General features: G+C 36.8%; 1 protein-coding gene across 1 annotated transcript in view; it reads right to left on the reverse strand.

Annotated features, from left to right (window-relative positions):
* Positions 1-218: 218 nt before the first annotated feature.
* ADGRA3 (adhesion G protein-coupled receptor A3) overlaps positions 219-12171 on the reverse strand; it is a 55373-nt gene continuing 43420 nt past the window's right edge. The window contains exons 13-19 of the mRNA XM_030270849.4: positions 11651-11864; positions 11313-11521; positions 6582-6706; positions 5923-6046; positions 4167-4312; positions 1987-2082; positions 219-1798 (exon numbers count right to left, since the gene is read on the reverse strand). Coding sequence (XP_030126709.4) covers positions 556-1798; positions 1987-2082; positions 4167-4312; positions 5923-6046; positions 6582-6706; positions 11313-11521; positions 11651-11864 — 2157 coding nt within the window. The 3' untranslated portion in view covers positions 219-555. The remainder of the gene's footprint in view (positions 1799-1986; positions 2083-4166; positions 4313-5922; positions 6047-6581; positions 6707-11312; positions 11522-11650; positions 11865-12171) is intronic.

Here is a 12171-nt window from a genome sequence, read left to right on the forward strand (position 1 = left end):
TCAAGCACTCTGCAACTACAACTTCAAATTGGTCACAGCAGAATGATACAAAATATTATCTTGTTTACACTGTGGTGTCAACAATCTAAGTGTATAAAACTGTAACTTCAGTATTTTCTTGGTAATGGAAGCTCATAAGTTTCAGATAATGAAACAGTAAAATCAATACAACATTCAGTGGTATTTTAAAAACCCAATAAAAAAGTGCAACTTTGGGCTGCTGGGGTAAATACTATTTATTATACATTTAAATACAAATTTGAAATGTGTTATGGACACATCTGCAGGGTTACAGGTAAAAAAAATGTACAAAGTTGTGTTCTGCATCTCTCAAGACTGACACTTCAAAAAATTTTCACAAAATACCAAGCAAGAGTTCATCTTTATAACAACAACAAAGGTAATAATGCATAAAAATTTTTGCTTGGTGTATTATCTTTGTTCCCTCCCTGCATTAAGTACCTACAGTTTGTAAACAGTCTTTAAAAGTGTTAATAGCTTTAAGGAATGTGTAATCACAGTTTATATGGATTCATCCCACAAAGAATTATAATGCTACACAGTAGTTTCATGTTTCCATAACCCAGTTCTAATGTTACCAGTACTGTCTGCAGTGAGCAAAGGTCCATCCTGTCCACTGCTTTTAAGTGGTCCATTCTGGATGGCTAAATTTAAGCCATAAGATTTCTGCTGGTTTTCAAGTTCGGCCGTTATTGGTTTCTTTAGAATATCTTTTTTGTTGCTGGTAGCTATTGTTTTCTCTGTATTTCTGCTACTTTTTGGAAGTGTACTGCAAGCATCACTGCTTTCTTGTTGGGACTGGTTATACTGACGTTCCCTGTATGCCAGGTAGGCTCTTCGGCTCCTGGAGTGCCCTTCGCTGTTGCTGGGGCGAGTTTTGGGTAAGCCATTTTGCACACTTCCTTCCACACTCGTGGGAACGTCGTAAGCGTATTCCCTCAGCACTGCCAGCCTGCTGGCACGATGGCCCTTGCTCCTGTTCTTATGGTGCCGGCTCGGGTGTCCGTTTGTCCGAAACTGTACCTCTAATGGAGCTACGTGCATTTTGATATCATTATCTACTGAATGTTCAGTCAGACTGTTATCAAGTTGAGGACCTGTGTTCAGTGGCAGAGAAGTAGGGTGGCACTGAGCTGCTGCAGCTTGCAAGTTAGTTAATTTACAACCTTGAGACAAATTTTTTAGACTTGAGGCACTTTTATTCGTGCATGAGGATTCCGCGCTACTGTTGGTGCATTTTGGGGCCTCTCCATTGGTTCCACTGGAACTGGAGGGCGGCACATTTACTTGCACTGAATATGTACTCCTTCCTGGGCAGCAAGTTGTTATCCAAGCATGCCTGACATCTTCCCTGTTAATGCAATGGTGCACCATAAGAAAGGCACTGAGGCTTAAACAGGTTGCCCCAAAAAAACAGCTGAAGATAAGGTCCATAGGATAATACAGGGAGATGGACAGAGCTCCAAAGATCCACAGTGTAACATACAAAACCAAAGTAAGGCCCACTCCCAGAAGCTGTGCTGGAAAACTGTGCTCGTTCTCCAAAGCAGACGTGGACACCAGGGACACTGACAATGAATCCTGATGGGCCAGTTCCCCGTGTTCATTGGTGGCCAGACGCTGCTGCTCCTCAACAGGTTCCTTCAGCTCATATTTGCGTTCAGGGTGACGCTTTAGTTGTATGAATATGCTGAGAAAATACATGCAGTTTATGAAAATTATAAAACTAGCAGGTCCATAAAATGCTCCTAAGCTAGGCTCCCAAGCCATCCAGCAACTGCAAAAGAAACAAACCAAAGAATAAATTAATATCTCACACAAGTCACTTCTACATTTTCAGTTTATTGACATGATCTTGTCTTATGCTATGTTTTCAGGAAGAATCAGAATTAATTGCAGCAAGTATTCAGAGAAAAGCAAGCCTAAGAAATCTTAGGACAAAGCTCTCACTTATAGGGTACTTACTAAGGTGCATTAGGTCTACTGCCATAATTTCGGATGTTTGCTGCAGCTGTTATTCCACAAACTATGATAGGGATCCCTCCACCAATAAGGTAGAACCTAAAAAATAAAACAAATTTATGAGCAGCTGCTCAAGTGCAATGGATTTTTTTAAGTCACCATGTGGGAAATTAGAGCTTTCCAGGATTTGGGAAGCATACAAGCTCTTTATGAAACAATATAGGGTGAATCAGGTTTGGGCTTTGGCAGTATCAATTGTTTTCTTAGTCTTCCTCACTACAGTTTTTCTCCTCCTGCTGTAAGCTGCCTCTCTCTCAAAGCTGCTCACTCCCACTTCCCACTCACAGACAATGAACAAAAGTATACAGTGTTAGAAGGAAGAAGCAAAAGTACGCAGTCTGGAAAAGCGTAAGGAAACAGAATAAAAATACTAAGTGGTATATCCTGTGTTCCAGAGATGAACTTGCCTAATATTATATACACTGTTAGCTGAAATTTTTTTGGGTGCAGGGGTTCAGCAGGTTGCTTGTGCCATTTTTTTATTTTTAATGGATTATGTAATTTTATAGTATATATTTCCTGCTTCTTTGTGGTGGTATTGAGGAAAACTGTAGACTTTCAAGAAGAAAAATGGCTTATGTTGTTGGAGTATCTCACTTTTCATTCTGATTTCTATGAATTCACATTGTATTCATTAGTGGCAGATCAATTATTACTGATCAGCAGTGAAATTAACAGCACATAGTCCTGCAGCTTATACTAACCCAGTCCAAATTCAGATCAGAACACAAAAGCAAAAACCCTTCCTGCAACATGTGAGTGAGTGTTTATTTTTCATCAACAGGAGACACATATTACGCTGGTCCTGGACTTTTCCACTGCATTTCTGATAATTCACCAGAAATTACTCTTGTCTCGCTGGAGACACAAAACAACAGTCTAAAACAAATTATGATTTTCTTGGAAATCAAGATACACTGAATTTATTATTTACTTGATGAATACTACAAAGATCAGATTCTGACATCGATTTATTCTGTATCTTGATGTAGCAATCAGGACCTGGCCAGACAAAAGAAATCTTACAAGTACCACATTATGGGTAGTTTTATTTTGAACCTAAGTTTAAAAGACAACTGAAAAAATAATCCTTCTGTGGTCGTTCCATACAAAAACATCACACATCTGACTGAGGAATTTCCTGATCCGCAGGAAGCTGGACACTGAGAAAGTCTGCAATATATAAAACCCGATTGCTCCATTCTTCTCTTGGACACTTGCCTCCAGAGCTACTGGCAGTGTTAAAGATGAGATGCTCAGACTTGAAACAGCATGTTCATGTCTGTGCAGAGCTGAGCCTGTGAGGCTGGCAATCTTACCACCACGTTTTCCAAAGCAGAAACTTCATAATAAATAATAAGGGATAAAAAATGCTTGTATGTGGTTACTGAAAATGTTACTTGAAAATAATCAGAAAAGCACATCTGTTTTTCTGCAATCTCTGTACTTTCAAAATCAACTTCTTTAAATATTTGCCTGTAACTAATCAAAGTTAATCAACTTCTGCCACCTTGTGGAGAATTTCACTGTAGCAGTTTTTAATTAATATTCAGAAGCTGAGGAGGCAACATGAACAAGGTACGTCAGTATCTTCTAGTAAGAACATTGCACACATGTGAATTTAACAGAGAATTAGTTTGTCTCATTTCTGGGATTTCAGAAATGAAAATTCTAGGAGGAACACCACACTAAGAACACTATTTTCATTTGATAATGAGTGACACTCCTGTTTTTCAAATAATTTGTAAACAATCTTTGGAAAGCATATTTTACTTTATTTACTTAAATTGCAGTGTCAAATTATGTTAACAGTTCTACACATTCATTCTTCTGACAATTGAACGGGTTGTGTTGCTATCTAAAGTCCCAATTAAACCTTCAGTGGTGATGCTGAAACACTACTGATTTTTTAATTTACCAATCAGCAACCCAACACTGCATCTGCAATACACTAAGACCAATAGTCTTTCAGCTCATCCTCCGTAACATAACACTGAGGAACAACAAAACCTAAAGGAACTTTACAGACCTGGAGAGAACACAAGGGGAGTGACTTTTTACATTTTCTGGTCAGAATATAAATATAGCTATCTGGGAAATAAGGAGCCACAGAAACAACTCACCTCAGCATTGGCCTGGGTGGAGGAGGTGGCTCATCAGGATCTTGACACCTTTTTGCTTTTTTGGTTACCTGCTTGTAAATATTACGAGATGTCACTCCCATCCACAGTACTGTTGCAAGAGTAGAATAATGGAGAATTATCCCAACCTTAAAACAAAAATAGACAACAAAAAGATAATTAATCCCCAAATATTTCCATTCTACTAGGTTGATACAGTAATCATTAAACATGCAACTCACCAAAAACTGAAATTTTCAAAAGCTCAATTAAAGAGTAAAAAACCCTCTTATTTTATATGACCACTCTAAGCCTCAAGTCATTATAGTTTAAAACAAACAAACAAAAAAAAATGTAATGCAAACCCTTAAAACTTAATAGAAGGAGACAAACACTTTTAGAAGTGTACATTTCAATCATACACTTTAGGAAATTGTATTTTACAAAAGACTTAATTTAACATGTCCTGTGTTACAGACATTTTTCAGTTGAAACAAGTAAGGGAACAGCAAACTTGTGATATTGTGATTAGTATGGAGCAGATGGCAAAACATAGACAGCAAACACTCATCAGCAATTTTAACATAATGCAAAGATAAAGAAAGTGCATTAGATGTTTAACCTGCCCAAACATTAATGCAGTCTGCTTCACAGTGGAATCCCCTTATCCTCTACTGCCTTATTCACAAGCCAACACTGCCATGACGGCACATGCACAAAGAAGAGGCTACACTTTAGTTCCAGTTAAGCTAACTATGGGTATTTTGCCATTTTCAGTCACCAGTAAAAACACACAATTCTCAAACAGCCTATCTGTATCACAAGGTTTCTTCTGGAGGATTTCTGTCTCTAGGAAGGTAAGAAAAAAGGTGTGTGTATGTTTGCACACACATAGGAGAAAGATCAGGGATCTATTTTATTGCAAGACTTTGAACTTTCAACCTAGTAACTCCAGTAAATTCAAACAAAAAGCATTATGGAATATTATGGTGAAGGACATGATTTTTTTTTTTAATCATTGGATTAAGAAAAAAACCCTTTAAATTTCAGTGGCATTTTTTGAAAGCAGCAACTGTTGTTATACTGAAACACCGCAACTGAATTGAGATGGCCAAGTTTTAGAAGGGCAATTCATTAAAAAGGCATCTCAATAAAGCATGGGGGCTTGAAACACTTCTCTCCCCTCCCCTTCAGTTAAACTGAGCAAATAGAAATAGGTATTTTAATACCTGTGAAAATAAGATCTCACATGGCCCGTAAAGGCCACATACAGGCCTATAAGATAATTTCATAGTAAGTCAGTCTCAAAACCAGAAATAACCAATAAAACTTAGTAACTTAGTTTTTGTGGTAGCACTTTGGAAAAAAAATATCTGCTGCACATTTAACAAAGGCATGTAGTGATAGGAAGAATGACTGTAAAATGAAAGACTGTTGATTTGTATTAGATGTAAGAAAGTTATCTTTTTACAATGAGGCTGGCAAAACACAGGCACAGGTTGCCCAGAGAGGTATTAGATGCCACATCTCTGGAAATATTGCAGGCCAGGCTGGATGGGGCTCTGAGAAATCTCATCTAGTTGAAGAAGTCCATCTTTACTGCAGTGGTGTTGAACTAGATGACTTAAAAGCAAAACATTAATTTTTTGTCTAGATTTCATATTTTGATGAATGCCTATACAGTATTAGGGTTCTGTAGGTGGCAAGAGGGGCATATTCATATATAGGAGTACAAAACCAGTAACTAAGTTTTACTTACCGCTTGGCAAATACTGGCATTCCTGGTCTGAGTTATGCCTCCAATAAACACTATACATGTCAGGAAAATATGAAAGCTCAAGTTAACTAACATATGCCAGCTTTTAACACTGATCCTGATCACACTGTTAAAAGAAACAAATTAAACAATATAAAACACAGCTACATTACTGTTTTCAGAAACCAGCAAGATATTCTTGTGATAAACAACATATAATTCCTGTTAATGATTGTTTGACTACCACAAAATGATTGTTTGTTTGTAATCAGATACGATCTCTGGACTTTATCACAAGAAATTAAAAGAACCCACCTATTACCAGCTCTATTTGGGGCCTGATTTAAAAATTTTAGGATTCAAGCTTTCGCATCAACAGAAACGTAAAAAGCTGAACAGTCTGTTAAATTCTACCATTATTATTGAATGGCCTCTTTCATCATGAAGCAAAATGAAGAATTAAAAGCGAGACACTGTTATGACAGCTAAATTATCATACTCAAAGATGAAATAGCTACTTGCATAATTTCTAGTTTGCATCAACAAATTTTATGGGGGAAAAACACTGAAAGGAAATTACTATATCATGCTCTCATAAAATAGAAAAGGTAGTCCTAAGTGGATCAAACAAATTTTCTTAGTCTGGTAATATTGTTTCCTACCTGTGATGGTATATGTAACTGACCATGATCATCAACAAGCACATCAGCAAAACCATGGCAGTGGCATAAATTACTGGATGCAGAAGGTCAGCTGGCTGCGTATATAATTCGGCTCCAGTCAAATCCTGACAATAAAAATAGTAACATTAGTCCACTGTATCTATTTTTTGAGGGTCAGGCAATGACAACATGAACACAAGAAATAACAGACACCTTCTAGATGAAACGTCTTCCTTCCTTTCCCACTGGTCCCAAAACAATTCTCCAATCATTTATTTGTTATTTCTGGGTTTTTTTCTGCAATTATCTGCTATTCTGGCTGACCTTTATAAATGCAGTCACAATTACAGAACAGCTCAACTTCATGTATTTTTGAAGATAGAGAGGTCAGCAGCTTATAGAAACACACTATTTTCTTAATCTCAAAATATTTCTATGTTCAGATGTGGAGTAACTGTGTGTTTTCGTTGTAATTATCTTCTTTATCAGCCCAAAGAACATCATAGACAGGAAAATGTTAAAGGATCTTCATCTGGAATGGAATAACCCCATGCACATAAAAACAGAGGCTGGGCATAGGACTGATTAGAAAACAACCTGAGTTAGTGGTAGACAAAAGCTGACCACAAGTCAGCAATGTCATCTGCAGCCCAAGGCCACACTTTGCTGTGTGAACATTGACACAGCAAGTGGGTGAGCTGATCTTCCCTTCCGCTGAGCACTGAGATCACTCCACAGAACTTGCAATTTGAGGCTCCCCAGCACAAGACAGACACTGACATACTGGATGGAGCAAGTCTAACAGATCACCAGGATGATCAGCAGGCTGAAGCATACAGTGTCTGACGCCAAAGATGTCTTTTATCTTAAAGAACAAAAGGAGATTTCAGGGGAGAAATCTCATTCTATTCGGCTGCCTACTGGGATGGTAAAAAGAAGACCAAGTCAAACTCTTTCAAACTCTTCTTGGAGCTGAACCATCCACTAATGAAAGGAAACTGACAGTATCAGCAACATAGAAAATTTTGGTTAGATACAGAGAGGAGAAAAATTCTGAAGTGGTCACATACTGCCCAGGGAGACTGTGTCCCTGGAGATACTCAAAGTTTGACTGAATATGACCTGCAGCAGTAAGATTTGACTTTAAAGGCAGTCAAACTTTGAGCAGGTTAACTGGACCAAATGGCACCACATATTCCTACAAGACTGTTACTCTATGATTATTGTTTGACCAGAATAGTTGATAACTCTAAGAGAATTCAACAGCTCTATAGCATGAATTAAATTTTCTGAATCCACCCAGAATGGCATTTTCATTTAATCCAAAGAAGTAATGTTTGGAAGCAGTTACAGTTTACTAGCATTCCAGGAGTGCGGAGCGGACACAAGCATGACATGACAACTCAAAAGAAACTGCAGTCCCCAGCACAAAATACAGTAAATTTACTTTACTTTTAATAGATTTTTTTCACTAATCATAGTATTTTTTTTTTTTTAATAAACAGGATACAGAAAAATCTCTCCCCTATAATTCTGAGTGTGTTACTCTAAAACTTCTGGAGTTGGTGAAGTTCAAAGTGTCGTGAGGAAAAGAAAAAACTTAGCATTAAGATAGAACAGTAAAAGATTAGGAGGAAGTTTTAGTCTGTTTTGAGAAAAAGCAGTGATATTTCTAAGCTTAAGATTGGTAATCTGATTTCATGGACAGGAAAAAAGAGTTTTTGAATTGAGGCTTACAATTAAATTAGAGTCAACAGTCTCTTCACCATACCTTCAATTGTTCTTTCATCAGAATATAAATTCGTTATTCCTAACTAACTCAACAACCTCATTTCAAACTAATTTAATCAGGTTGTCAGTTTGATTCTTATCTATTTGGTTTTCTTTGGCACCTGGAAAAGGATCATAAGAATTAATGCCTCAGGCAGCCAATGTCATCCAATTTCAACACTACCCATGGCCTGGTTGTTATGCAGCTGGGGATCCCCAAGAACTCACTGCTGTTACTAGCCAGGAGCAAATGTTTTGTCACACCTGGCCCTTGAGTACCAGGCAACAGAAACCATAGGGCAATTCTGCTTGCTGCTTCCAGACTGGTGTCAGGTAACAAGATCTCATGTATGTATAAATGTGAATTTCAACAATGAGAGCTACAAAATCACAAGATTTACAATAATCTTCTAAAGCATCTGAGGAAACTCAGTAAATGCCTCGTCTAGATAGCTGAGGCCTTGACCCAGTAACCAGTGAAATAAATCAATGGAATTCTTTATCCATTGCACTGACATTTTTCATCAGACCTAGTAAAAAGAGTAAGGGGAGCTAATCATGTTATTTCTGAGCTAAAAAAGAATTACAGTAGAGTAACTGTAGAGATGGCATTAAGAATACTGGGGAGCTTATAGTTGATTAGCAGAACTCTTGTTTCTTCTCAACCACTATTGCTGGGTTTTTCTCCTGTTTAGTCTGTAATAATGAGTTTTTAGCTGAGCCTTCTGCTTTTTTCTTCTATTATTAAACAGTGGGGAAGATAATATCCAAAAAATTACCAAGTTTTACAACCGCATCTTCCTAAATCACTAGATAGAAAACCAGGCACTCAGTGATGTGTTTCCTTATCAGAGGACACTTCACATTGTGTTCTGAAATGTATGAAGAGGGTCAGTACAATACAAATTCCTCTTTTCTACACATACACATACTCAAGTAAAGTAGATTAAAATAAAGTGAAATAGCTCTGGTTAAGCTGTTCACCATCCAGCCAGGATGATGAGCCACCATGTTCAGGTCTCTCCTGCCTCTGCTCTTTCACATATTTGATGTTAATGACTACTGCTGGATTAAAGGGCAAACTTCTAAAACTGAACCCATAAGAACTTCCTGTGAGCCCGAGAGCAGAACCCAGACTTTCAGAACATGATGGGAGTCTAGAAATGAAATAGGCTATTGAGGCTTTTTTGGTTATTATATGGATAGGCATTATGAAAATCTTTTTTAGCAGCGTGTAGACATCCAGAGTTTCTGCAATGCATTATCCATGTGCAAAGAACATCTGTCAAATGAGTGTTACTCTGGTCCCTCCACATACCTCCTCCTCTCTAGTCTCTACAGTCTAACATTTTGGAAAGTGGCTAAATATTTAAGGAATACCAGTTCTGAGCAAGTATACAACAAGAGCTACTGACGGAAAAGGAAGAATGCTGCCCCTTTCTCTAACTTGATTTCTGATTGTCAACAGTTCCCTCTATAATACACGAGAGGGTATTCATACAATCTTACCATATGTTAATTCAGAAAGAGTCTTTATAGAAGCAGATTGAGCATGCTTTTCATTTTTCTTCCTCCAGGTGACCAATTTAAAGCATAATCTCTCTTTATATGCATATTATACATATAAATCAATTTTAATTCTGCTTTAAAAATGCTGCTAAATTTTAGGAAAGGATTATATATTTAAAAAATATCAAAGAAAGGAACACTACTTGTAAAAGTTGACTTGAATGCAGAAGTTTAAAGTAATTTAAAACAGTACCCTCAAAGGTAAAGTGAAAAGTTGCTCTCTTTGGGCTTTTTTAAAAAGCTTGGCATGTAAATCAAATTTAGATAAGTTTAGCTTGGTAATTACCATTTAATTCTCTTCAGAGGAAGATTTTTGAAAATTTGAGTTGCTAACGAAAAATATCAACTTCCAATCCACTAATCATCATAAAGGAGTCCTCTTTCTTCCATGTATGATTACATAAAAATATATATTTAATTCCACATGAAACACATTAACTGCCACAAAACGCATACCAAATTTACATTTAACGGTATTTCCTAAGCTTCATAATATTTCGCTCAGCTTACTACCAGTCCACCCTATTTATGTATCACATTTTATAATTTAGCTTCTGTAAGGATTACTGACGAGCAGGGTAGCAGTCACCATCTATAAAAAGGGAAGTTTCCCAGGCCAGATTCTGAAATTAAAAGTTCTGAGAACAGACAAAGAAGAAATTCAGCTTCCCAAGTGAGGAGCATTAAAAGAAAGTGTCTCTTCTATCACCATGTTTCAGAACTGGTTAACCATTTTATTGATACCAATATGCTTAGGCTAGATTTTGGATACTATTTTCCAGCAGTATTTAAAAAATATTTTTCATTGTTACTAAGTGGTTTGATCTTTTTTCCATTTCCTCTGATGTCTTCTGGTAACAGACCTACATAGTAGTGAATTAACAGTTAATTTGGAGTGAAATAGCTGTCTTTAGTTATGGCTCACAAAAAAAAAACAAACTTGGGAAAACACTCCTGGTCAACGGACAAAGCCAACAAATCTAATCTAACACAGAGAAGATAGTTTAAAATAAAGACCAGTAACAGTTGAAGATAACCTGTCATTCATAGACTAAAGTTCATAAAAACTAATTTGATTAACTAACTCATTAAAATGTCTTCCTATAGTATAGCACTGTGCATATGAAAATATTTTTCCTAATATATCCAGTTATTTATTAATTATATATTACTCAATTAATTACACTTTGATAGATTTCCACTTCAACATCATCTAACCTCAATGTTTACATCAACAAGGGCAAAAACTAAAGATGTATTTATTATGTATAGTTTTATGTGAAATGAAGTGGGGGAATGCTTGCTTTCCTTAACACAAGAAAAAAGCGAAACAGAATCGTATCTTAAAAGATTTTAAGTTGCAGAAAAGAACTAAATTCCTAAGTGGCATACCATTAAAACAGCATAGTTGCTGAGGGAGTAGCACTGAATGGTGGTAATATTTTCATCAGACAGAAGGATGCGACAGCCATCAGATTTCCATCCCCCTTGTCCGTTCAGGAGATCGAAGTCCCACTGAGCTGCAACAGCATCTGCTCCGTGCGCAATGCGCCGCAGCGTCACATTGATAGGAACGTGGTGACTGGCTATGCTTAATCCATCTGTTACAAAGAAAATGTATTTGCACGTAAATTTCTCATCATGTAACACATCAGATGCTAAAACTAATCAATATAAGGGAGTCAAAACTGTTTAATAAAGTTCATAAAAAAGTAATAATAAAAACAAACCTATCTTGGTAAGAATAACTGGAGTTACAACTGTACGACGTTTCCCATCGTCAGCCAGATTTGTTGAATTTCCTGTTGCTGGGAAAAGCTTTCCATTGCGAAATGCAATAAGCTGAAGCTTGTAGACAGATTCATCTGCTGGTCTGATTTCTCTTTTTTGTTTTTGGGTGAAAAGGGAAGCTGGCAACTGGATAGAGGCCTCTACAATTGTGTTCTAGAAACAAACAGATTTTTAGAGCTCCAAAGAGAAAATTATGCTTTTTACCGAGCTTAAATTAGCAACTCCTCTGTATGTACACAGTCAGAAATGAATGCATTTAGCAGACTACATATCGTGACCAACCTATTTGACAGTGTTTCCAAGTAATCCAGGATAAAATACCTTAATCAGGTTATTAGTATTAAAACACTTTTTAAAAGAAAAAAAAAGATTCTGCAGTCAGATTATTAGTGTTAAAACACTCTTTAAAAGAAAAAAAAGATTCTGCAGTTACCTTACTTGTTACAGATAGTAAAGTTAA

This window comes from Taeniopygia guttata, chromosome 4 (assembly GCF_048771995.1).
Source record: "Taeniopygia guttata chromosome 4, bTaeGut7.mat, whole genome shotgun sequence".
NCBI lineage: Eukaryota > Metazoa > Chordata > Aves > Passeriformes > Estrildidae > Taeniopygia > Taeniopygia guttata.